The sequence below is a fragment of the Emys orbicularis genome, chromosome 14 (genome assembly GCF_028017835.1).
Source record: "Emys orbicularis isolate rEmyOrb1 chromosome 14, rEmyOrb1.hap1, whole genome shotgun sequence".
Taxonomy (NCBI): Eukaryota; Metazoa; Chordata; order Testudines; family Emydidae; genus Emys; species Emys orbicularis.
The window spans coordinates 36129111-36155953 of NC_088696.1; the positions used below are offsets into that span (position 1 = coordinate 36129111).

Sequence of the window (26843 nt, forward strand, 5' to 3'; positions counted from 1 at the left end):
TTTTCATGCTCTTACCTTCACCATCAACTGAACAGCAGATTAACTGGGTGTTACCATCCATTCTATAATCCCCCTCTACCACTCCTGCAATTGAGGAAGCAAAGTTGTCCTTAAAGATGACCTCCCCAGTTCGGTCACTGCGTGCGTCAACCTGGAAAAGAAGAACATTCCCAAGACACAGGATGGAAATGAAAGCTAACCTCACTGGATAAATTATGCAGCACTCTGGGACATTAACTGAGGGATCCCGCTGCACTTATGGAACTGCAGGTGAACTTGCAGCTCCGTTGATCAGATAAAGAAAACACCACCAAAAATTAACTAGCAATGAAATGACAGATCCAGACACACACGTAAAAGTGAGCCGCTCCTCGGAGAGGCTTTCCCCTGAGCAAAGTAAAAAGAGAAAGAAAGAGGGGAATTGCAAGCCTGTGCTGTCAAGGTGATACATACTATTGAAGCAGCAATGACAGGACCAAACTGTAAGTAACCTTAAGGCAGCATTTACAGTCTCCAGCCTTATTCATAGTCTTTGTCTGATGAAATGTATTACTTTTATGCACAAATATCATGACCTTTAATGATCATTCCATGGGGGGATTTTTCAGTTCTGCATAGCTTTGCTCTTCCAAGGCACAGGACACAGCAATGTTTTTCTAGGAGCTGGAGTCTTTCAAATCAATGACCAGTGAGGATACTGTAAATGAAAGACTAGACAAAGAAGGAATAAGTGTGTTGAGGTTTCCTACACAACAATGTTGTATAAAGTCTAGCAGCTCCACACCAAAGGTTCCAATGAATCCTGGGGCTCTAGGTTGCTAACCTGAGGCAAATGAAATCAAATTCTCCTGAGATAATGAAAGAAGACATTGTGAAAGGAGTGTAGATTTACAAGAAAACATTGGCAAATGGTGTCCATGGGAGACCTGGCAGCTAAATCAGCCATTTCTAGCAAACGACAATGCTAAGCAACTGGGTTAAAAGGGAACGGAATTGAGTTTTATATAATGAGTTTACATATTAATTATATTATCCAATGTATGATGGATTTACTATGGAGCGGTAATAACCCTTCCACAGTTAAGATTGACGCTACCTTCTCTATTATCTAATACGTTTCCTTCATTTGTCATTTAAGAACATCCAGGAAACACGGGAGAAGGATACTAGGGTGTTTTCAATATACAGAGCTGGAAGTGGAAGTAGCACCTCAGAAGAACTCTGCAATCTCCACTACCACAGAAATAACCTACTACACCGTAGCGATTGATTTTGAAAATATTCAGGGGACTGTTCTTCCTGTAAATGATGGAGTATTTGACAGGGTATTCAGAAGCTGAGCTAGGCTCATTGTAATATTTCTTCAGAGCTCAGTCTAGTCTTTTGAATAGTTTCTCTGTTCAGCCTTGTACAACTAAACAGCTTTGTCCAAATGCAATCTCTCGATTCACAGCTACTCATTTTCTCTCCATTTGAACTCACCTTCCCATTGGACCATCCAGTAATCAATTCACATACTCCATCAGAGTTAAGGTCAAATGCATGTATGCTCATTGCATGATTTTTAGACTGGGGAAAAAACAAAGAACAAATGCATGAAGCTATTGCTATTGGTACTGGAGTACGTATCTATATAGATTATATACAGGAGTAACAAGATGTCTCCTAAAAGAGTGTCAGGGCATCCATACCTATAAATCATGTACCTCTGAAATCTGAGCACCTGCATTACAGATACAGGCCAGTGTTCTCCAAGGATGTAATCTTTCCCTCCAATATGTTTCCATCCAAGAAGATGATCAATGCCCACCTCCTCCCACAAAAACAGTGGACTGTACAAGAGCCTGATTCTCTGAGACAAGAGTTACAGTCCCAGAGTTCTTATAAATCTCGTTTGCAGTTGGGAAATACCCTTAGCACAAAGGAAATCATTTCCAAATGATTTTTTAATAGCACAACTTCTCCAGTCAGTGGCAATAAGAAATTTACACTGAGTATCCGAAAAGGATCTTCCTAGCAGCAAGATCTATTAGGCTGTGGAACAGTCCCTCAACGAAACTTGGGGAAGCCCCATTACTTCAGACATTTAAAACTACCCTGGCTAGAGCACTTGGAAACATACTGTGCAGGGAACAATCCTGTGCTGATCTCTGGGAAATGGACTAGATGAGCTAGTAGGTATTTCCACCTGTCCATTATCATTTAGTTTGCTGTATTCTTGTTAAAACACATTTCATTTGGTCAAATCAACAGCAGTCCAAACAGAAACACATTTGTATCGAAACAATCTCATGTCAAGTTGTGCAAGGTGGGTGGAATCCTAAGATAGGAGACCAACCTGTGTTCAGAGAAGTCTTGGGAACAGCAGCATTCTGCTATCTGGCCTTTCCCAAAGCCTTATCTTTGGGCATTGTAACCAATACACAAATCATACTGAAGCTATTATGTGAGACCTCTCACCTCCTTTGTGGGCAGAATAGTAATACAAACATGCTTACTTCCTGATCACCAGCACACCTGCCAGCAGCACTGATGTAGTTACAGAAAAGGCTGCAAATCCCTCACAAATCCCATGTAAAATGACGGTACCTCCGAAATATTTGTCAACAGTATCTCCACTGAATGAATTCAGTATGAACAAGGAACTCAAAATCCCCCATATGATTGCAGTCCTAATGGATAGTCCAATAGCAATTGGCCCAGCAAGGCAGATGTTAATAAATTTTGTATAGTGACATTTTATACATATAAAATAAACCAGTTCCATAGTACACATAGGCTGCGATTTCCAAAACCAAGAGATTTGGACACCCAATTCCCATTAAAATTAACAGGGCACCCAAATCTGCAAATTGGCTTTGAAAATCTCAGCCATAAGGTTCCAATTTCTTTCTTTAGAACGTATTTGATTGTACTAACTTTAATCCTCCAGTAGCGGGCTGTCTTGTCATAAACGCCTACTGTACCATTAGATAGGGCATAGCCAAATCGACTGCCATACATGGGGCTCAGTGCAGTGATAGTCTGAAAAAAGAATATGTAAGAGTTAGAATGCATCTCTACTTCTAGAATTTAAAGTAACTGATAATAGAACGCATGCAATTTCTGTACCAAATTAGCTGTTTTACACATTAATTAATTGGGGATAACTTTCCCCCTTAAAGAACATTACTACACTAGGTATACCAAAGGTTAGTTTAAAATCACTATGGGCTCATCCTTCTTACTAAGATTCTTTGGCAAAAGTTTTGTGCCAGTGAGAAAACGCCTGTGGTCACTGGTGTTTATAACATGGTGTCATTTAGACCCGCTGTGGTTAGACAAAACTCTCTTTAAAACACAAATGGCTGTGGGTGCCTAGTCTAAACTAGTGGCCCAATGTTACTAACACTGATGGAGCTGGCCAGGTGCTATCAACAGTGGGAAATATTTGCCACAGATCTCCAGGCCTAAATCAATGAGATAAAACAAAGGTCTGTTTCCAGGATCAAGCTCTTGTACAGGAAAGAACACTGGTGAACATCTATGGCATTACAGAAATAATAAAACACTAATAAACATAAATGGCAGAACCAGGGAAGTGCCTACAAGACCATAACTCTCCCGTAACTCAACTTTTTTTTCCTTCCTAGGTGCACCACATAAGTTAGCTATTAGAGTAGCCCCTCAACATGATTATAAGAAGTGGTCTGATGCTAAATCAGAGTTACAGACGCATCAATTCCAAGATCACAAGGGACTACGGTGATCATCTAGTCTGACCTCTTGCATAACACCAACCACAGGACTTCCCTGAATTAATTCCTGTTTGAACTATAGTGTGTCTTTTAGAAAGACATCCAGTCTTGATTTAAAAATTGCCAGTGATGGAGAATCCATCACAATCCTTGGTAAGTTGTTCCAATGGTTAATTACCCTCATTGTTAAATATTTGCACCTTCATATTCAAGTCTGAATTTGTCTAGCTTCATCTTCCAGCCATTTCGTCTTCTATAAGTTTGTCTGCTAGATTGAAGAACCTTCTATTATCAAATTTCTGTTCTCAATGTAGGTACTTGTATACTAATCAAGCCACCTCTTAACCTTCTCTTTGATAAGCTGAATAGGTTGAGCTCTTTGAGTCTATCACTATAAGGCATGGTTTCCAATCCTTTAGTCATTCATGTGGATTCTCTTTGAACCTTCTCCAAGTTATCAACATCCCTCTTAAATTGTGGACACTGGAACTGGACACAGTATTACAGTACCGGTCATACCAGTGCAAAAACCAGTGGTGATATAACCTGTCTACTCCTACTCCATATACTCATTTACACATCCAAGGATCATATTAGCTCTTTTGGTACAGCATCACCAAAAGGTTACGTATTGGTTTGTTATGGACCACAAACAATATTTAAAAAAAAGAACACTGCAGTCTTTTAAAATGAGTACACTATATAAAAGCCATCATGCAAACATGTTGCACGGAATTTACCTTCCTCCAAGGAAGAGTTTGTGGAATGTTGAGTGTCCCTTTAATTTAGAACTATAAGATAAGAACAAGCTTCTTAAGGAATCTGTAAGCATGGCTTTAAAACATGTAGGTTAAGAAATAAATCATGTATGAGCTTGATCTACTTTTAACTCTGTACAACTTCCCCTTTAACTATAAATCACAATATTACTCCAGAACATAACTTTGAATTAAATACCAGGCTTCAGGTATTGACCAGCTTTAGGCATTTTAACAGATATTCTCTGCTGAATGCTACACAGCTTTGCTAGCTAAATCATGGTCTTGCTGCACTGGGAAGTGCTGAAAACAGCTAACCTAGCAGCCAGACCTAACTGTTTCAAAAGTACAAATGGCATAAAATATTCCAGGCCAGGATATCCTGTTAAATTCTAATTCTAGCCACCCTCATCTAACAAAAGTGTTCTTCTTTAGCTTTAATAGCTCTTTCATAAGTGGTTTAGTAGCTAAGCCTTTTATCCCTAACTCCAGCAGTGAGTTTCCTCACACAATACAGTTCTCCTCAGATTTTCGAGGAGGGAAGTCTCTAGGGTGTCCTTCCCACTCCACTGCAAGTGGCAGAATTAAGAATATTCCTAAATTCAACCACAAGGCGCTTTTCCCCCCTAAAAGCAACTAATCCCTAATAGTGGGGATCCTCTCTCTGCCACTAAACTGAAGAGTGACAACCCCACACCCTTTTACATTCTACCCATACACATTCCCTCCCTAAAAGCCTTCCTGTCCCACAACTGTAATTTAGGCCCTGTCTATGCTACAGGTGCAGCCATGTTTTTTAACTGCTGCATGTCACTCTTATCTGACCTGGTTACAACAAACAACCTTCAGTTATGTCCATACAGCATAATTTTTTTTTTAAATGTAACCTTGCTTAATCTGTATTTGTGCATCCACAAGCTGCTTACTCGTGTTTCTGTCAATGCATTCTAGAAAAATCTTGCGCCACTAATCTGAGACAATACCAACATAAAATACTGAGGTTGTCTTATTAACTACTGAACTTCTTGCCCAAGAGATACAGGCACTGACTTCTTAGCCATGATCTGACCCTACCTATCCTACGATTTTTGGGGAAAATATTGTAACTGAATGAGCTCTCTTGTTTACAGCTTCTGACTGAGGGTCAGATCCATAGCCAATTGACGTCAATGGGATCATTCCAGTGACTTCAGGGTGGTTGGATGGAGCCCTAATTTTCTGACAAACAATATTTTCTTTTTAAAACCTGGCAGACTATCTGTAAAACAGCACAGCAAAAATCACACTCCAGATGGCTTAAATCCATTATTAAATTGTAACTTTTAAAATGCTAATAAAATAGGTAAGATTAAATAATTAACTCAACTGGTCATCATAGTAAAGCTAAGCCACTGTAGATTTATGGTGGGCAATATTTTGTACTCCATCTGACCATACAATAAACACTGCTTAGAAATAATTTACCTCTGTTTCGGACATTTCTGCCACAATCTCATCTTCTTTAAAAACCCTGATGTCAAAATCCTCAGACCCAACAAGAAGCTAAAAAGAAAGAAATAATCTTAAAATAGTTTATTTAACTCACAGTAACAAAAAACAAAGACACACAAGAATTCAGAGGCAAGCAGAAAGTTTTTACTGAGTAAACAAATACGCTAGGCCCAGGCTTCAAGAGTATTTAGTGGTGATATGAAAAGTTTGTAAAGTGCTTTGGGACCAAAAGGTGCCACAGACTCTCTTTTTGTTCAAGTATTATTTACATCTGTTTTGGCAGTGTAAACTCTAAGAACACATACTAAAATACCTAAGGCAAGGATGAGGGAAAGCACTCTAGTACTGCCAGGATATATTTTGGTCTCACTGTCCACAACTCAGTATTAGCATTCATAACTGTAGTTCCATACATAAGAGAAACTATATCCTCTGTATTGGGGTAGGGAATCTGCAGCTGAGTTGCTGCTCTCTAAGAGCCATGTGGATTCAAATAGATCATGACCTGCAATGCCAAGCGTTAACCACGCTCATATGAGCAGACAGATGAATGCCATTTTATTTTATAGCACTGATCATCCCACAATCAAAGGCCTCTTGTTCTATGCTGACCCCAAATCAGCTAATCCGAGGGTCCAGTTCATTGTTGCCCTGCACCTTAGTGCTTTACACCAGTGCAAAAGTGGGTGCAAAATGCTACCGTTCTGATTTAGCGTAAATGATTGCATGAGGTGCAGGACAATGTTGACTTGGGCCCTGGTTCTTACTGCTCATGCACTCAGTTTTCTCAGTTCCTTTCCTGCACCCGACTTGTTGGAACAGGGAGTGTTAAAGAAGGCAATGTGGAAAACCATTTTACAAATATGGGCAAATGTCATCACCTCCAGGTTATAGAAACTGAGAAGTTGAGTGACTTGTCCAAGGTCACACAGTGAATCAGTGGCAGAGCCAAGAATACAATTCAGTTCTAACCCCCTCTCTGGTGCCCTTCTCCACTGGACCTTGCTAGCCTAGAATCAGCTCCAGCATTGCTTAGTACATGCCTTTACTTGTCCATCAGCCTGCTCAGTTCCCGCAAATAAGATGGAGGAAGAGAAGTGAGACTGTGACACCAATCCTGCAAATAGATTGCTTCAGTGAGACCCCTATAGGTGAATGGTCTGTATATTTGTAAGACTGCATCATGGGTAAGCAGAAGAAACTTGGATTACATCTGTAGTATGCACAGGACAATGGTACAAGTCCTTAGCCCACTAAAAATGAGGTTTTCCCAGGTAATAAGGAGGAAAGAGGAAGTGATCATTATAAAATTCAAAGATCAATAAGAGACAGAAACGCCGTTTTTTAGAAACTAGAAGTTTGCACACTGATGTAATAGCCTATACACACACTGTCAATTGCGCCAGCTGGGCATAACAGTTTTCCTTACCCTTGTCTTACATGGTCCCAACAGCAAGAAGCTTGTTAAAATTATTTTCAGTCTTACACCAATGCAGTGGGTAACAGTTAATCATTGTGTCATTATTGAAAAGATGCACTGTGATTGGCTTTGAGAATGGCTACATCAAAAACAAGTTCAACCATAAATGAGATTATTTGTAATACACTTTTACAATTGTCCACTATAATGAATAACTAACTAACGGTTTCTTTGCCATTTAAACTATATCTAAATATATCAGTCATTAGGGGGTCCAGCAATCTGTCCGCTTTATGTATTTTTTACATATATTTAATTGGATTTGAGAGAAAATACACACTGTAAACTGCAAAGAACTGCTTCAGAATTATGATTAGTGATCAACACATCCAAAGCAAGGCTCCAAATCCTGCAAAGACTTATGTCACGATGACTAGTTGCATTGAAGTCATAGTGAAGTTTAATACGTGCATAAGTGTTTGCAGGATCAGGGCCTAAGAAAGAACTATAGCTCCAAGCAGAGTTAAATCTAACCAGCAACAGAAAGGAGTCAAATATGATAATTCAGTTATTTTCTTTCAACATAAATTCACCGCAGGACAATACTACAGCTGAATTCACAGAAGAACCATCCACAAATAAACCAACCTCTTTTTTCCCATCACCATCGAAATCACACAATGCTAATGAACGAACATTGTCCCCAGTAACCTAAAATTAAAAGAAAGGAGTCATCAATACTTATGCTAGTTTAGCCTATGACAACTACTTTTATGTTCTGAGTTGCCAAGAGAACAAAGACTATTAGAATATAGTTGGTTCAGGCTCAAATTGTTGTATTTACTGAATAAATTACAAATACACATAGTTTATCATGAATCTTAAATTAAGAAAGATTTCTGAGCTATTCAAAAATCAAATTAATATTGATTTTATTAAACATAATTTTGATCTATCAAAAATACTCTTGTAGCAGCATCAAAAGGACTGTGTGTATCTTTACCGTCCAAAAAAGATCATTTCCTTCATGATCAAAGCCCTGCAGAGCACAGTTTCCACCAATAATAGCAAGAGGAGATGAAATATCTCCTAGCATTCCAAGCACTATCGCATTAGCTCCATCTGTAACCTGCAGAGAAACATTAAAGGAATATAGAAACATAGCAAAGATTCAGATATACATATGCATACTGTACCTGCAAAGAGAAAGCATCCAGCATTACATTAACTTAATACTGTATGTAATAACTCAGAAGTTATTCATCAGTTACTATAAAGTATTTGTAGACTAAAAGGTTGAAGCAATAACCAGAAATTAAACAAAATAGAGATAACCAACTGCAAACTTCAAACATAAACAGCAAAATCTGTGCTGTATTTAATTGTACATGATGAAGGTTGTATGTAAGTCACTTCTACGGCTTCATGATAAAAATGCAACTTTTAGGGTTTTTCATAATGTTTAACACTCTTTATAACCTACTGAGCATGTACTCCATGTACTCTTACGAAATTGGCTCTGTTTACATCCACTGTAGTGGAGTAAGAGAAAGTAACCTGAACTGTTACATTTTTAGTATCTCTTGTTTTATCATACCCAAAACAGTGTTACCTGTGAAGTGCTTAGCAAAGACATGCTCACTGCCCCCAAAGAATTTATAATCTAAAGTCCCAATCTGACAACGAGATCTGTGCAAGTGTTCCCCCAGGCATGTGCAAAGGCCTGTAGACTTGAATGAGACTTGCGCACGGGCAAACCCTTTCACTCCTAGCATCTCATTGGGGGATGGAGGCCATAGGAGGCCCTGACCTTGTAATCAAATCTCCATGGGTTGACCCCTGTGGCCATACAGATTCAAGGGCAGGATTGGGGCCTAACTATAAAATGAGACAAGTGAGAGTAACAAACAAAGGGGAGAGGTTACAGTACTAAGGTAGGTCAACCCAGTTACTCACGTTGGCTAGGATGAAGGTTACAATAAGGTCAGTCTGCAATTACTCAGGCTGTTTGTTAATCTTATATGTACAAACTCCTTTCCCCACTCGCACACCCTGTTAGTCTTTTTTTAAATCTATAATTTTTATTATCCTGTTCCTATTTTTAAAAGAAACAAAGAAAATGGTGAAATATTTAATGAACTAGTTTTAGATATTTAACTGAAAAATAAAGAATAGTATGCCCAGAATAATGTAATGTTTTAAATGTTTCCTACAAAATCTGTGAGTCAATGATAAACTCACGGCTTTTCCAAAATACTGTTCCAAGCAGACTTAGTTAGGATATCAGATTGGAATATATAATTCTACTCTAATGATTTTATTTCAGCTCTGAATATTTTCAAAGGCTTTTAAGTTTTGACTTGCAACTGGTATAGCATATTATAAAAAAAAAAAAAACCTCACTCGCTCTCAGACAGTGTGTCACATTAGCATTAGACTGTCCTCTTAAAAATTTAATACTGATTTTCAAAACATGCAAGTCCTCTGCTCAGAAAGTCCTGAATCTAATTATATCACTGATATGCAAAAAGCAAAGCACGGCAATTGAATAAATTAACTTAGAATTTATGACTCCTAACCTGGTTTATAGGAAAGAAGGAAAGAAAGACATGAAGACTAAGAGTGAAATTAACTTGCCTCTCTGTAAAACAAATCCGAGTTGTTGTACACATCGTAAGCCAACAAGTTAGTCTGTGTTCCAACTAGAAGACAATCATAGCCAAGCTGGGGATTCAGCACTCCGGCTGCTAGGCAGCTGACTCCCTGGTTAATGTTGAGAAGAGAAATATCTGAATCCTGGCTGCTTTGCATCATACGATTTGCACTTACATGCTGGCCACGGGCATGAGGATTATGAATAAAAACCTGTAAAAACAAAATGTACATTTCAAAGATTGTTCGAAATCCTGCTAGCCACCACGTATATTCAGAAGCAGTAAAACTTACAGTCCTCGTATTCAGGCATGGGTTCTAGAGTCTAACAAAGAGACATAGACATGTTAAGATTTTTATTTTTTTGCTGTTGCTGTTTCTTACAGCCCCTTTTAGGTACCTTCTTCACTACAAAACCAGCAATTTCCAAAATTTGTTACAAGCACAATTGTGCCAGCTTTGCAGAGGTGTAATGTTGTTGAAACCATTTTGAAAATTGAGACTGACTAGTATTAAGAATGTTGTATGCAGTGTAGTTGTAGCCATGTTGGTCCCAGGATATTAGAGAGACAAGGTGGGTGAGGTAGTATCTTTTACTGGACCAACTTGATGAGAAAGACAGGTTTTTGAGCCACACAGAGCTCTTCTTCACATCTGAAGAGTTCTGTGTGGCTCAAAAGCCTGTTTCTCTCACCCACCTAGTCTCTCTAGTATTTAGAATGATTATTTTTAAAATATTAAGAAAGTTATGCCCCATCTCTCCTGGTAATGGTATTAGCAAAAACAGGGCTATTAGAGTAATTTATGTGCTATACGCAAGTAGCGCAATATCACATGAGATTGGAAAATCATTAGCCTCCTTTTTCTGTACTTATCTTCTTCAAGGTTAAATGCTTTAATAGTATAATTAATCCAAGCCCAATTAACACAAATGCCTAGAAGCAGTGTTTACCCCCAACGTTTCTTGTGTTAAAACCCAAATGAAGTTTTACGCCACAATCCTGCAATTGGATCCATACAGCCAAAGCACTGTGCCTGTGTCGAGACCCACTGTAATCCAGGGCCCTCTACGTGTGCAAAAGGGTTCACTCAAGCAGATCTGATTCAGGGCCTGGAACCTTGGTTTGCAAATGGAACTGATGGATTTAAAAGCAGAACTATGAAGACAAAGGTATTATACTCCTACTCACACATTAGAATACCTTTGCTACAGTTTTTTTAATAATAAAATACCCACCAATCCCCATCCCCTTCAAAAAGGAAGGGAAAAAAGGCCATCACTCTGTTTGTATGTTATTCATAGATTCTAGGACTGGAAGGAACCTCGAGAGGTCATCGAGTCCAGTCCCCTGCCCTCATGGCAGGTCCAAATACTGTCTAGACCATCCCTGATAGACATTTATCTAACCTACTCTTAAATATCTCCAGAGATGGAGATTCCACAACCTCCCTAGGCAATTTATTCCAGTGTTTAACCACCCTGACAGTTAGGAACTTTTTCCTAATGTCCAACCTAAACCTCCCTTGCTGCAGTTTAAGCCCATTGCTTCTTGTTCTATCCTTAGGGGCTAAGATGAACAAGTTTTCTCCCTCCTCCTTATGACACCCTTTTAGATACCTGAAAACTGCTATCACGTCCCCTCTCAGTCTTCTCTTTTCCAAACTAAACAAACCCAATTCTTTCGGCCTTCCTTCATAGGTCATGTTCTCTAGACCTTTAATCATTCTTGTTGCTCTTCTCTGGACCCTCTCCAATTTCTGCACATCTTTCTTGAAGTGTGGTGCCCAGAACTGGACACAATACTCCAGTTGAGGCCTAACCAGCACAGAGTATAGCGGAAGAATGACTTCTCGTGTCTTGCTCAAAACACACCTGTTAATGCATCCCAGAATCATGTTTGCTTTTTTTGCAACAGCATCACACTGTTGACTCATATTTAGCTTGTGGTTCACTATAACCCCTAGATTCCTTTCTGCCATACTCCTTCCTAGACAGTCTCTTCCCATTCTGTATGTGTGAAACTGATTGTTCCTTCCTAAGTGGAGCACTTTGCATTTGTCTTTATTAAACTTCATCCGGTTTACCTCAGACCATTTCTCCAATTTGTCCAGATCATTTTGAATTATGACCCTATCCTCCAAAGCAGTTGCAATCCCTCCCAGTTTGGTATCGTCTGCAAACGTAATAAGCGTACTTTCTATGCCAATATCTAAGTCGTTGCTGAAGATATTGAACAGAGCTGGTCCCAAAACAGACCCCTGCAGAACCCCGCTTGTTATACCTTTCCAGCAGGATTGGGAACCATTTATAACTACTCTCTGAGTACGATTATCCAGCCAGTTATGCACCCACCTTATAGTGCCCCATCTAAGTAGTATTTGCCTAGTTTATCGGTAAGAATATCATGCAAGACTGTATCAAATGCTTTACCAAAGTCTAGGTATACCACATCCACCGCTTCTCCCTTATCCACAAGACTCGTTATCCTATCAAAGAAAGCTATCAGATTGGTTTGACATGATTTGTTCTTTACAAATCCATGCTGGCTATTCCCTATCACCTTTCCACCTTCCAAGTGTTTGCAGATGATTTCCTTAACCACTTGCTCCATTATCTTCCCTGGCACAGAAGTTAAACTAACTGTAGTTTCCTGGGTTGTTTTTATTTCTTTTTTATAGATGGGCACTATATTTGCCCTTTTCCAGCCTTCTGGAATCTCTCCTGTCTCCCATGATTTTCCAAAGATTATAGCTAGAGGTTCAGATACCTCCTCTACTAGCTCCTTGAGTATTCTAGGATGCATTTCATCAGGCCCTGGTGACTTGCAGGCATCTAACTTTTCTAAGTACTTTTTAACTTGTTCTTTTTTTTTATTTTATCTGCTAAACCTACCCCCTTCCCATTAGCATTCACTAGGTTAGGCATTCCTTCAGACTTCTCAGTGAAGACCGAAACAAAGAAGTCATTAAGCATCTCTGCCATTTCCAAGTTTCCTGTTACTGTTTCTCCCTCCTCACTGAGCAGTGGGCCTACCCTGTCCTTGGTCTTCCTCTTGCTTCTAATGTATCGATAAAAAGTCTTCTTGTTTCCCTTTATTCCTGTGGCTAGTTTGTGCCTTTGCCTTTCTAATCTTGCCCCTGCATTCCTGTGTTGTTTGCCTATATTCATCCTTTGTAATTTGTCCTAGTTTCCATTTTTTATATGACTCCTTTTTATTTTTTAGATCATGCAAGATCTCGTGGTTAAGCCAAGGCGGTCTTTTGCCACATTTTCTATCTTTCCTAACCAGCGGAATAGCTTGCTTTTGGGCCCTTAATAGTGTCCCTTTGAAAAACTGCCAACTCTCCTCAGTTGTTTTTCCCCTCAGTCTTGATTCCCATGGGACCTTACCTATCAGCTCTCTGAGTTTACCAAAATCCGCCTTCCTGAAATCCATTGTCTCTATTTTGCTGTTCTCCCTTCTACCCTTCCTTAGAATTGTGAACTCTATGATTTCATGATCACTTTCACCCAAGCTGCCTTCCACTTTCAAATTCTCAACAAGTTCCTCCCTATTTGTTAAAATATATTATATTCCTTTCCCTATCCTTTTTCTAAATAGACCCATGTCTATTTAGATTGCAAGGTCTTTGGGGAAGGGACCATTTACTGTACAGTGCCTAGCATAATGAGTCCCTGTTCTTGATTGGACCCTCGTCACTCCCATAATGCAAATAAATAATAATACTAACAGAAAGCCTGGGAACTACAGGGGTGAACTGTGTGCAAATTGCAGCAGCCTAAGTGCATTTCTATGCTTTTGTAGGTTTGTATTTCAGCCTATGTTTTATTCTAACATAACTGTGTTAAGCTTCCTTTGTTGGGTTTAAAACTGTTGTAGAGCTTGCACGTAATAAGGTTTTCCAGTGTTGCAAAGTAGTCATCTGAGGATTTACAACAAACATGCATTTCCTTTAACACTGCAACATCTCCAGAGTTAAGTCAGTGAGGATGCTAATGTCCATTACAGTAACTGAGAACAGTATAACAAAACACATAACTTGAAAAATTACAGTTGCCCGCTTACCAATAGAAAATTATAAACTTTCTTTGATGAGTGGGGTGGGGACTTGTCATTCATTTTTGCAGAATTTTACCTTTCATTTAAAAAAATTAAGTCTCCAGTGTTGTCTTTCTATGTTTGCAGATAGCTTCAGTGCCTCTGCTGCTGCTAATGGCTTTCCCCCAGCAGCAGAGCAATGAAATTAACAAGACTCTAGTCCTTTGCAGGGCCCTTAAGAATCCTGTGGACATCAGTGACAATTTCATTCTGCAGCTGCTATTTCAAAAAAGCTAGGAGCACTAACTGATACAGACACTGGAGGAAGTTACAGAAAATCAGGACCCAAAAATCTTGATATAAGCAGCTGAAGGTAGGTCTGCTTTTAGCCATACCAGAACTGAAAAAAAGCTTCACTGATTTAAATGTACATATTTTATAACTTGTTAAAATACAAAAAATGAAACATCAGAAGCAATCAAAATATTGAATTATTATGGGGTAAACAAACAAGTTAAAATGTGAGAAAACAGTCCCATGACCTTCCAGAATCTAGAGTCTAATCTAACAACATACATTAGCACAAATCTTTAATATATCGCTAAGATGCCAAATGAACTAAAGTGACATAGGTACATTGATTTAACTGTTTTATGGCCCGATCCTGCTATGTGCTAAACATATTCCATTTGGTGCTCAGCACCCTCAGTTCAGGCAATGGGGGTTGCAGATACTAAGCACATTGCAGAATCATGCTCTTGGGGGAGGGGGTCAACACTAGCCTTTACGTGCACAACTCAATCTCCTCACTGTGGCAGCTCCACTGGAGGCAGCAATGGCTGGGAGAGCTAATGCAAACCAATCACTGGTGTTTTAACTAGTGTTTCATCTAATGCTGCAGACGATACAATGGTTAAACACCAGCAGAATGCAACAGTGGGAAATTTTAGATCAATAATTCTAGTGTAGACAAGGCTACTGTAGGGCTGCAGTGTTATTGCCAAGATTCAAAAGCCAAATATATTAATGGTAAATAGGAGCTTCTGGCTATCAGCCTGTATAATACTGCACAGGCTGCTAGAAAAGAGGTGGTTTTGAGCATATTTATTTATTTTATGGTTTCACATTTCCATCTTCTAAGAATGAGTCAATTTTCAGCAACCAGGAGGTACGATAAAATCAACCACAGCAAATGGCAAATCTTTCCAGGCCCAATCCTGCTCCCACTGAAGTTAAAGCCAAAATTCTCATTGGCTTTACTGATTGCAGGATCAGCTCCCTGGTCCTCAAGTGACATCCTTTAAAGCAGTGGTTCTTAACCCTGGGTGCACGCACCCCCTGGGGGTGCAAGATGCCCTTTCTGGGGGTGTGAGACATGCCACATTTTTTTAGAAGGTAAATCATTGAAAACACAAATTAAGCACAGGCACATAAATACAACTACTTTGTTTCATCAAACCTATGTATTTATTAACATTATACATTTTTAACGATTACTGTAATATACAAACAAAAAATATATCTAGGTTTAAGGGGTGTGAGAACATATTTTTTAGGTTTAAGGGTGCAAGAACATATTTTGATTTTTGATAAGGGGTGCGAGAACATATTTTGAGAACCAAAGGGGTGCAGGCTGCAGTAAAGGTTAAGAACCACTGCTTTAAAGGGGCGAGAAGAGGAAAGAGGTGTGTGTGTGTCATGTATTTTTGCTGAGCTGGCTTATGCAACACCAGACTCATCCACAAGCAGCACTGCTCTGCAGTACAAGCTGTATGAAAGCAACATCTCATCCTTCTTTCTGTAAAAGGCAAGCCAAAGCCACTAGGGACACATCAGGGAGAAGAAAAGGGAGGCTTGTAAGATTCATGTGCATGAAAAACAAGGCTGACACTAAAACCCTGGCAGACATGAGCCAAAAATCATTTTCAGATTAGGCGTTTTCATTTATTCTTGTAGGAGCATTGTTCAGTTTGGGTTTTTCTCCCCTGGAAGTTACTGTGTATGACAAACAATGAAGAGTCATTTCACAGCGAAGGGTTTTGAGGGAAGGTGTGGCAGCTGACATCGTATTTGTGCCTGTTGCCATTGGCATGGAAAGAAATGGGTTTGTGTTTGTTGCTCCGACCAACGCAAGCTTTGCAAGGTTTACTGTGGGTATGAATTAATGGTCTGATTTTCACCAGTCATGAACACCCACAGATCCCACTGAAGTCAACAGATGCCAGGGGAGCGGGGAGACTCTGTGCCTAGGGGGTGTGGTCCCTGTGCCTCGGGGTGCCTCCGTGGCAGGGACTGGGGATGCCGGAGTAGGTGGGTGGGGGTCCCCGTGTCTATGGGTGTCTCTGGCAGGGATTGGGGGCAGTATCCATAGGGTAGGGTGCCCGTGTCTATGGCTGTCTCCATGGAGGGGTCCCTCTGTCCAGGGGTTTCTCCATGGAAGGGACTCGGGGATGTCTCAGGAGGTGGGTGTCTCTGTGTCTGTCTCCATGGGGGTCCACATGGCAGAGAGTGGGGGCAGTCTCAAAGGGGTCCCCATGTCCATGGGGGGGTGGTCCCTGTGTCAGGGCTTAGGACAGTCTCAAGGGAGTCCCCGTGGCTGGAAGTGGTGGCAGTCTCGAGGGGGTTCCCATATGCAGGAAGTGGGGCTGTCTCCCTGGGGGGTCCCCGTGTGCAGGGACTGGGGGCAGTCTCAGGGGGTCCCTGTGGCAGATAGCGGGGGCAGTCTCGGTGGGTTCCAGTGTGCGGGGCTGTCTACCTGGGGGTCCCCTTGGGGGGAAGCAGGGGCTGTCTTGGGGGGGGGGTGTCCCCCTGGCAGGAAATGGCAGCAGTCCCAGGGGTGGTTCGGGGGATCCCTGTGGCAGGGAGCAGGGGTAGTCTTGGGGGGGTGTCCCCATGGTGGGGAGCGGGGGCAGTCTGGGGGGGTCCCGTGACAGGGAGCGGGGCAGTCTGGGGGGAGGTTTCAGGGGGGCCTGTGGCAGGGAGTGGGGGCAGTCTGGGGGGGTCCCATGGCGGGGAGTGGTGGCAGTCTTGGGGGGGGTCCCCGTGGCGGGGAGCGGGGGCTGTCTCGGGGGGGAGGGTTCAGGGGGCCTGTGGCAGGGAGCGGGGGCAGTCTGCGGGGGTCCCGTGGCAGGGAGCAGGGCAGTCTGGGGGGGGTCCTGGTGGCAGGGAGCGGGGGCAGTCTCGGGTGGGGGCCCAGTGGCGGGGAGCGGGCAGTCTCGGGGGGAGGGTTCAGGGGGGCCTGTGGCAGGGAGTGGGGGCAGTCTGGGGGGGGGTCCCGGGAGCGGGGAGCGGGGGCAGTCTCGGTGGTCCCGTGGCAGGAAGCGGGGGCAGTCTCGGGGGCGGGCCCAGTGGCGGGGAGTGGGCAGTGTCGGGGGGAGGGTTCAGGGGGGCCTGTGGCAGGCAGTGGGGGCAGTCTGGGGGGGGGGTCCCGGTAGCGGGAGCGGGGGCAGTCTCAGTGGTCCCGTGGCAGGGAGCGGGGGCAGTTTCGGGGGCGGGCCCAGTGGCGGGGAGTGGGCAGTGTCGGGGGGAGGGTTCAGGGGGGCCTGTGGCAGGCAGTGGGGGCAGTCTGGGGGGGGGGTGTCCCGGTAGCGGGAGCAGTCTCGGTGGTCCCGTGGCAGGGAGCGGGGGCAGTCTCGGGGGGGGGGCCCAGTGGCGGGGAGTGGGCAGTGTCGGGGGGAGGGTTCAGGGGGGCCTGTGGCAGGGAGCAGGGGCAGTCTGGGGGGGTCCCGTGGCAGGGAGCAGGGCAGTCTGGGAGGGGGGTCCTGGTGACAGGGAGCGGGGGCAGTCTCGGGGGGGGGGCCCAGTGGCGGGGAGCGGGCAGTCTCGGGGGGAGGGTTCAGGGGGGCCTGTGGCAGGGAGCGGGGGCAGTCTGGGGGGGGGTCCCGGTAGCGGGGAGCGGGGGCAGTCTCGGTGGTCCCGTGGCAGGGAGCGGGGGCAGTCTCGGGGGGGGGGGCCCAGTGGCGGGGAGCGGGCAGTGTCGGGGGGGGGGCCCAGTGGCGGGGAGCGGGCAGTATCGGGGGGAGGGTTCAGGGGGGCCTGTGGCAGGGAGCGGGGGCAGTCTGGGGGGGGGTCCCGGTAGCGGGGGCAGTCTCGGTGGTCCCGTGGCAGGGAGCGGGGGCAGTCTCGGGGGGGGGCCCAGTGGCGGGGAGCGGGCAGTGTCGGGGGGGGCCCCAGTGGCGGGGAGCGGGCAGTGGCGGGGGGGGGGGCAGTGGCGGGGAGCGGGCAGTGTCGGGGGGGGGGGCCCAGTGGCGGGGAGCGGGCAGTCTCGGGGGGAGGGTTCAGGGGGGCCTGTGGCAGGGAGCGGGGGCAGTCTCGGTGGTCCCGTGGCAGGGAGCGGGGGAGGTTTCGGGGGTCCCCGTGGCGGGGAGCGGGGGCAGTCTCGGGGGGAGGTTTCGGGGGGCCCGTGGCGGGGAGCGGGGGCTGTCTCGGGGAGGGGTCCCCGTGGCGGAGAGCGGGTGGCGGCTCCGTGCCGACCGGAGGCAGCCCGTGGGCGGTTACCTTGCCCGCTTGGGTGGCGGCCGCCAGGCACGGGTGGGTCCCATCGTACTTGCCCAGCGCCACCATGCGGGGCAGGATCCTGTGGTTGAGCTTCAGGGTGAACACGGGCACCAGCATCTCGGCGGGGCAGCAGTCGGGCCAGCGTCACTCGGGGCCCGCCCGCCCAGCGCGCCGCGGCCTAGCGCTGCCTCCGCCCCGCTCCAGCGAGGGAAGACGCCGAGGCGATGCCGCAGCGTGAGCCGCGGGGCGAGCCGGGCTGCGGGGGGGAGCTGGCGGGGGGGTAGGGAAAGGGGGCATTTGGCTGCGGAGGCACCGGGCGGGCACTGACAAGGGAAATGGCCGGGGGGGGAGTTGGCCAGGAAAGCAGGAGGTGGGGCAGTTGGCAGAGGGGTGGGGGCAGTTGGCAAGGGAAGCGGCAGGTGGGGCAGTTGGCAGAGGGGTGGGGGCAGTTAGCAAGGGAAGCAGGAGGTGGGGCAGTTGGCAGAGGGGTGGGGGCAGTTGGCAAGGAAAGCAGGAGATGGGGCAGTTGGCAGAGGGGTGGGGGCAGTTGGCAAGGGAAGCGGCAGGTGGAGCAGTTGGCAGAGGGGTGGGGCAGTTGGCAAGGAAAGCAGGAGATGGGGCAGTTGGCAGAGGGGTGGGGGTAGTTGGCAAGGGAAGCGGCAGGTGGGGCAGTTGGCAGAGGGGTGGGGGCAGTTGGCAAGGGAAGCGGCAGGTGGGGCAGTTGGCAAGGAAAGCAGGAGGTGGGGCAGTTGGCAGAGGGGTGGGGGCAGTTGGCAAGGGAAGCGGCAGGTGGGGCAGTTGGCAAAGGGGTGGGGCAGTTGGCAAGGAAAGCAGGAGGTGGGGCAGTTGGCAAGGGAAGCGGCAGGTGGGGCAGTTGGCAGAGGGGTGGGGGCAGTTAGCAAGGAAAGCAGGAGGTGGGGCAGTTGGCAGAGGGGTGGGGGCAGTTGGCAAGGAAAGCAGGAGGTGGGGCAGTTGGCAGAGGGGTGGGGGCAGTTGGCAAGGGAAGCGGCAGGTGGGGCAGTTGGCAGAGGGGTGGGGGCAGTTAGCAAGGAAAGCAGAAGGTGGGGCAGTTGGCAGAGGGGTGGGGGCAGTTAGCAAGGAAAGCAGGAGGTGGGGCAGTTGGCAGTGGGGTGGGGGCAGTTGGCAAGGGAAGCAGCAGGTGGGGCAGTTGGGGCAGTTGGCAGTGGGGTGGGGGCAGTTGGCAGAGGGGTGGGGGCAGTTGACAAGGGAAGCGGCAGGTGGGGCAGTTGGCAGAGGGGTGGGGGCAGTTGGCAAGGGAAGTGTCAGGTGGGGCAGTTGGCAGAGGGGTGGGAGCAGTTGGCAAGGAAAGCAGGAGATGGGGCAGTTGGCAGAGGGGTGGGGGCAGTTGGCAAGGGAAGCGGCAGGTGGGGCAGTTGGCAGAGGGGTGGGGCAGTTGACAAGGAAAGCAGGAGATGGGGCAGTTGGCAGAGGGGTGGGGGCAGTTGGCAAGGGAAGCGGCAGGTGGGGCAGTTGGCAGAGGGGTGGGGCAGTTGGCAAGGAAAGCAGGAGGTGGGGCAGTTGGCAGAGGGGTGGGGGCAGTTGGCAAGGAAAGCAGGAGATGGGGCAGTTGGCAGAGGGGTGGGGGCAGTTGGCAAGGGAAGCGGCAGGTGGGGCAGTTGGCAGAGGGGTGGGGGCAGTTAGCAAGGAAAGCAGGAGGTGGGGCAGTTGGCAGTGGGGTGGGGGCAGTTGGCAAGGGAAGCGGCAGGTGGGGCAGTTGGCAGTGGGGTGGGGGCAGTTGGCATGGGAAGCGACAGGTGGGGCAGTTGGCAGAGGGGTGGGAGCAGTTGACAAGGGAAGCAGGAGGTGGGGCAGTTGGCAGTGGGGTGGGGGCAGTTGGCAAGGGAAGCGGCAGGTGGGGCAGTTGGCAGAGGGGTGGGGCAGTTGGCAAGGAAAGCAGGAGGTGGGGCAGTTGGCAGAGGGGTGGGGGCAGTTGGCACGGGAAGCGGCAGGTGGGGCAGTTGGCAGAGGGGTAGGGGCAGTTAGCAAGGAAAGCAGGAGGTGGGGCAGTTGGCAGAGGGGTGGGGGCTGTTGGTAAGAGAAGCGGCAGGTGGGGCAGTTGGCAGAGGGGTGGGGGCAGTTGGCAAGGGAAGCGGCAGGTGGGGCAGTTGGCAGTGGGGTGGGGGCAGTTGGCAAGGAAAACAGGAGGTGGGGCAGTTGGCAGAGGGGTGGGGGCAGTTGGCAAGGAAAACAGGAGGTGGGGCAGTTGGCAGAGGGGTGGGGGCAGTTGGCAAGGGAAGCGGCAGGTGGGGCAGTTGGCAAAGGGGTGGGGCAGTTGGCAAGGAAAGCAGGAGGTGGGGCAGTTGGCAAGGGAAGCGGCAGGTGGGGCAGTTGGCAGAGGGGTGGGGGCAGTTAGCAAGGAAAGCAGGAGGTGGGGCAGTTGGCAGAGGGGTGGGGGCAGTTGGCAAGGAAAGCAGGAGGTGGGGCAGTTGGCAGAGGGGTGGGGGCAGTTGGCAAGGGAAGCGGCAGGTGGGGCAGTTGGCAGAGGGGTGGGGGCAGTTAGCAAGGAAAGCAGGAGGTGGGGCAGTTGGCAGTGGGGTGGGGGCAGTTGGCAAGGGAAGCAGCAGGTGGGGCAGTTGGGGCAGTTGGCAGTGGGGTGGGGGCAGTTGGCAGAGGGGTGGGGGCAGTTGACAAGGGAAGCGGCAGGTGGGGCAGTTGGCAGAGGGGTGGGGCAGTTGGCAAGGAAAGCAGGAGGTGGGGCAGTTGGCAGAGGGGTGGGGGCAGTTGGCAAGGAAAGCAGGAGATGGGGCAGTTGGCAGAGGGGTGGGGGCAGTTGGCAAGGGAAGCGGAAGGTGGGGCAGTTGGCAGAGGGGTGGGGGCAGTTAGCAAGGAAAGCAGGAGGTGGGGCAGTTGGCAGTGGGGTGGGGGCAGTTGGCAAGGGAAGCGGCAGGTGGGGCAGTTGGCAGTGGGGTGGGGGCAGTTGGCATGGGAAGCGACAGGTGGGGCAGTTGGCAGAGGGGTGGGAGCAGTTGACAAGGGAAGCAGGAGGTGGGGCAGTTGGCAGAGGGGTGGGGGCAGTTGGCAAGGGAAGCGGCAGGTGGGGCAGTTGGCAGAGGGGTGGGGCAGTTGGCAAGGAAAGCAGGAGGTGGGGCAGTTGGCAGAGGGGTGGGGGCAGTTGGCACGGGAAGCGGCAGGTGGGGCAGTTGGCAGAGGGGTAGGGGCAGTTAGCAAGGAAAGCAGGAGGTGGGGCAGTTAGCAGAGGGGTGGGGGCTGTTGGTAAGAGAAGCGGCAGGTGGGGCAGTTGGCAGAGGGGTGGGGCAGTTGACAAGGAAAGCAGGAGATGGGGCAGTTGGCAGAGGGGTGGGGGCAGTTGGCAAGGGAAGCGGCAGGTGGGGCAGTTGGCAGAGGGGTGGGGCAGTTGGCAAGGAAAGCAGGAGGTGGGGCAGTTGGCAGAGGGGTGGGGGCAGTTGGCAAGGAAAGCAGGAGATGGGGCAGTTGGCAGAGGGGTGGGGGCAGTTGGCAAGGGAAGCGGCAGGTGGGGCAGTTGGCAGAGGGGTGGGGGCAGTTAGCAAGGAAAGCAGGAGGTGGGGCAGTTGGCAGTGGGGTGGGGGCAGTTGGCAAGGGAAGCGGCAGGTGGGGCAGTTGGCAGTGGGGTGGGGGCAGTTGGCATGGGAAGCGACAGGTGGGGCAGTTGGCAGAGGGGTGGGAGCAGTTGACAAGGGAAGCAGGAGGTGGGGCAGTTGGCAGAGGGGTGGGGGCAGTTGGCAAGGGAAGCGGCAGGTGGGGCAGTTGGCAGAGGGGTGGGGCAGTTGGCAAGGAAAGCAGGAGGTGGGGCAGTTGGCAGAGGGGTGGGGGCAGTTGGCAAGGAAAACAGGAGATGGGGCAGTTGGCAGAGGGGTGGGGGCAGTTGGCACGGGAAGCGGCAGGTGGGGCAGTTGGCAGAGGGGTAGGGGCAGTTAGCAAGGAAAGCAGGAGGTGGGGCAGTTGGCAGAGGGGTGGGGGCTGTTGGTAAGAGAAGCGGCAGGTGGGGCAGTTGGCAGAGGGGTGGGGCAGTTGACAAGGAAAGCAGGAGATGGGGCAGTTGGCAGAGGGGTGGGGGCAGTTGGCAAGGGAAGCGGCAGGTGGGGCAGTTGGCAGAGGGGTGGGGCAGTTGGCAAGGAAAGCAGGAGGTGGGGCAGTTGGCAGAGGGGTGGGGGCAGTTGGCAAGGAAAGCAGGAGATGGGGCAGTTGGCAGAGGGGTGGGGGCAGTTGGCAAGGGAAGCGGCAGGTGGGGCAGTTGGCAGAGGGGTGGGGGCAGTTAGCAAGGAAAGCAGGAGGTGGGGCAGTTGGCAGTGGGGTGGGGGCAGTTGGCAAGGGAAGCGGCAGGTGGGGCAGTTGGCAGTGGGGTGGGGGCAGTTGGCATGGGAAGCGACAGGTGGGGCAGTTGGCAGAGGGGTGGGAGCAGTTGACAAGGGAAGCAGGAGGTGGGGCAGTTGGCAGAGGGGTGGGGGCAGTTGGCAAGGGAAGCGGCAGGTGGGGCAGTTGGCAGAGGGGTGGGGCAGTTGGCAAGGAAAGCAGGAGGTGGGGCAGTTGGCAGAGGGGTGGGGGCAGTTGGCAAGGAAAACAGGAGATGGGGCAGTTGGCAGAGGGGTGGGGGCAGTTGGCACGGGAAGCGGCAGGTGGGGCAGTTGGCAGAGGGGTAGGGGCAGTTAGCAAGGAAAGCAGGAGGTGGGGCAGTTGGCAGAGGGGTGGGGGCTGTTGGTAAGAGAAGCGGCAGGTGGGGCAGTTGGCAGAGGGGTGGGGCAGTTGACAAGGAAAGCAGGAGATGGGGCAGTTGGCAGAGGGGTGGGGGCAGTTGGCAAGGGAAGCGGCAGGTGGGGCAGTTGGCAGAGGGGTGGGGCAGTTGGCAAGGAAAGCAGGAGGTGGGGCAGTTGGCAGAGGGGTGGGGGCAGTTGGCAAGGAAAGCAGGAGATGGGGCAGTTGGCAGAGGGGTGGGGGCAGTTGGCAAGGGAAGCGGCAGGTGGGGCAGTTGGCAGAGGGGTGGGGGCAGTTAGCAAGGAAAGCAGGAGGTGGGGCAGTTGGCAGTGGGGTGGGGGCAGTTGGCAAGGGAAGCGGCAGGTGGGGCAGTTGGCAGTGGGGTGGGGGCAGTTGGCATGGGAAGCGACAGGTGGGGCAGTTGGCAGAGGGGTGGGAGCAGTTGACAAGGGAAGCAGGAGGTGGGGCAGTTGGCAGAGGGGTGGGGGCAGTTGGCAAGGGAAGCGGCAGGTGGGGCAGTTGGCAGAGGGGTGGGGCAGTTGGCAAGGAAAGCAGGAGGTGGGGCAGTTGGCAGAGGGGTGGGGGCAGTTGGCAAGGAAAACAGGAGATGGGGCAGTTGGCAGAGGGGTGGGGGCAGTTGGCACGGGAAGCGGCAGGTGGGGCAGTTGGCAGAGGGGTAGGGGCAGTTAGCAAGGAAAGCAGGAGGTGGGGCAGTTGGCAGAGGGGTGGGGGCTGTTGGTAAGAGAAGCGGCAGGTGGGGCAGTTGGCAGTGGGGTGGGGGCAGTTGGCAAGGAAAACAGGAGGTGGGGCAGTTGGCAGAGGGGTGGGGGCAGTTGGCAAGGAAAACAGGAGGTGGGGCAGTTGGCAGAGGGGTGGGGGCAGTTGGCAAGGGAAGCGGCAGGTGGGGCAGTTGGCAAAGGGGTGGGGCAGTTGGCAAGGAAAGCAGGAGGTGGGGCAGTTGGCAAGGGAAGCGGCAGGTGGGGCAGTTGGCAGAGGGGTGGGGGCAGTTAGCAAGGAAAGCAGGAGGTGGGGCAGTTGGCAGAGGGTTGGGGGCAGTTGGCAAGGAAAGCAGGAGGTGGGGCAGTTGGCAGAGGGGTGGGGGCAGTTGGCAAGGGAAGCGGCAGGTGGGGCAGTTGGCAGAGGGGTGGGGCAGTTGGCAAGGAAAGCAGGAGATGGGGCAGTTGGCAGAGGGGTGGGGGTAGTTGGCAAGGGAAGCGGCAGGTGGGGCAGTTGGCAGAGGGGTGGGGGCAGTTGGCAAGGGAAGCGGCAGGTGGGGCAGTTGGCAAGGAAAGCAGGAGGTGGGGCAGTTGGCAGAGGGGTGGGGGCAGTTGGCAAGGGAAGCGGCAGGTGGGGCAGTTGGCAAAGGGGTGGGGCAGTTGGCAAGGAAAGCAGGAGGTGGGGCAGTTGGCAAGGGAAGCGGCAGGTGGGGCAGTTGGCAGAGGGGTGGGGGCAGTTAGCAAGGGAAGCAGGAGGTGAGGCAGTTGGCAGAGGGGTGGGGGCAGTTGGCAAGGGAAGCGGCAGGTGGGGCAGTTGGCAGAGGGGTGGGGGCAGTTGGCAAGGAAAGCAGGAGGTGGGGCAGTTGGCAGAGGGGTGGGGGCAGTTGGCAAGGGAAGCGGCAGGTGGGGCAGTTGGCAAAGGGGTGGGGCAGTTGGCAAGGAAAGCAGGAGGTGGGGCAGTTGGCAAGGGAAGCGGCAGGTGGGGCAGTTGGCAGAGGGGTGGGGGCAGTTAGCAAGGAAAGCAGGAGGTGGGGCAGTTGGCAGAGGGGTGGGGGCAGTTGGCAAGGAAAGCAGGAGGTGGGGCAGTTGGCAGAGGGGTGGGGGCAGTTGGCAAGGGAAGCGGCAGGTGGGGCAGTTGGCAGAGGGGTGGGGGCAGTTAGCAAGGAAAGCAGAAGGTGGGGCAGTTGGCAGAGGGGTGGGGGCAGTTAGCAAGGAAAGCAGGAGGTGGGGCAGTTGGCAGTGGGGTGGGGGCAGTTGGCAAGGGAAGCAGCAGGTGGGGCAGTTGGCAGTGGGGTGGGGGCAGTTGACAAGGGAAGCGGCAGGTGGGGCAGTTGGCAGAGGGGTGGGGGCAGTTGGCAAGGGAAGTGTCAGGTGGGGCAGTTGGCAGAGGGGTGGGGGCTGTTGGTAAGAGAAGCGGCAGGTGGGGCAGTTGGCAGAGGGGTGGGGGCAGTTGGCAAGGGAAGCGGCAGGTGGGGCAGTTGGCAGTGGGGTGGGGGCAGTTGGCAAGGGAAGCGGCAGGTGGGGCAGTTGGCAGTGGGGTGGGGGCAGTTGGCAAGGGAAGCGGCAGGTGGGGCAGTTGGCAGAGGGGTGGGGCAGTTGGCAAGGAAAGCAGGAGGTGGGGCAGTTGGCAGAGGGGTGGGGGCAGTTGGCAAGGAAAGCAGGAGATGGGGCAGTTGGCAGAGGGGTGGGGGCAGTTGGCAAGGGAAGCGGCAGGTGGGGCAGTTGGCAGAGGGGTGGGGGCAGTTGGCAAGGGAAGCGGCAGGTGGGGCAGTTGGCAGTGGGGTGGGGGCAGTTGGCATGGGAAGCGACAGGTGGGGCAGTTGGCAGAGGGGTGGGAGCAGTTGACAAGGGAAGCAGGAGGTGGGGCAGTTGGCAGAGGGGTGGGGGCAGTTGGCAAGGGAAGCGGCAGGTGGGGCAGTTGGCAGAGGGGTGGGGCAGTTGGCAAGGAAAGCAGGAGGTGGGGCAGTTGGCAGAGGGGTGGGGGCAGTTGGCAAGGAAAACAGGAGATGGGGCAGTTGGCAGAGGGGTGGGGGCAGTTGGCACGGGAAGCGGCAGGTGGGGCAGTTGGCAGAGGGGTAGGGGCAGTTAGCAAGGAAAGCAGGAGGTGGGGCAGTTGGCAGAGGGGTGGGGGCTGTTGGTAAGAGAAGCGGCAGGTGGGGCAGTTGGCAGAGGGGTGGGGGCAGTTGGCAAGGGAAGCGGCAGGTGGGGCAGTTGGCAGTGGGGTGGGGGCAGTTGGCAAGGGAAGCGGCAGGTGGGGCAGTTGGCAGTGGGGTGGGGGCAGTTGGCAAGGGAAGCGGCAGGTGGGGCAGTTGGCAGAGGGGTGGGGGCAGTTGGCAAGGAAAGCAGGAGGTGGGGCAGTTGGCAGAGGGGTGGGGGCAGTTGGCAAGGGAAGCGGCAGGTGGGGCAGTTGGCAGAGGGGTGGGGGCAGTTGGCACGGGAAGCGGCAGGTGGGGCAGTTGGCAGAGGGGTAGGGGCAGTTAGCAAGGAAAGCAGGAGGTGGGGCAGTTGGCAGAGGGGTGGGGGCTGTTGGTAAGAGAAGCGGCAGGTGGGGCAGTTGGCAGAGGGGTGGGGGCAGTTGGCAAGGGAAGCGGCAGGTGGGGCAGTTGGCAGTGGGGTGGGGGCAGTTGGCAAGGGAAGCGGCAGGTGGGGCAGTTGGCAGTGGGGTGGGGGCAGTTGGCAAGGGAAGCGGCAGGTGGGGCAGTTGGCAGAGGGGTGGGGGCAGTTGGCAAGGAAAGCAGGAGGTGGGGCAGTTGGCAGAGGGGTGGGGGCAGTTGGCAAGGGAAGCGGCAGGTGGGGCAGTTGGCAGAGGGGTGGGGGCAGTTAGCAAGGAAAGCAGAAGG

The 26843-nt window shown here is 50.6% G+C and overlaps 1 protein-coding gene across 1 annotated transcript in view; it reads right to left on the bottom strand.

The window, feature by feature from the left end:
• The window catches only part of BBS2 (Bardet-Biedl syndrome 2), a 30241-nt gene extending 11529 nt beyond the window's left edge, over nt 1-18712 (bottom strand). Inside the window, exons 1-8 of the mRNA XM_065416689.1 lie at nt 18596-18712; nt 10044-10271; nt 8410-8535; nt 8055-8117; nt 5960-6037; nt 2920-3024; nt 1483-1569; nt 16-151 (exon numbers count right to left, since the gene is read on the bottom strand). Coding sequence (XP_065272761.1) covers nt 16-151; nt 1483-1569; nt 2920-3024; nt 5960-6037; nt 8055-8117; nt 8410-8535; nt 10044-10271; nt 18596-18712 — 940 coding nt within the window. The remainder of the gene's footprint in view (nt 1-15; nt 152-1482; nt 1570-2919; nt 3025-5959; nt 6038-8054; nt 8118-8409; nt 8536-10043; nt 10272-18595) is intronic.
• Between the last annotated feature and the right edge of the window lie 8131 nt (nt 18713-26843).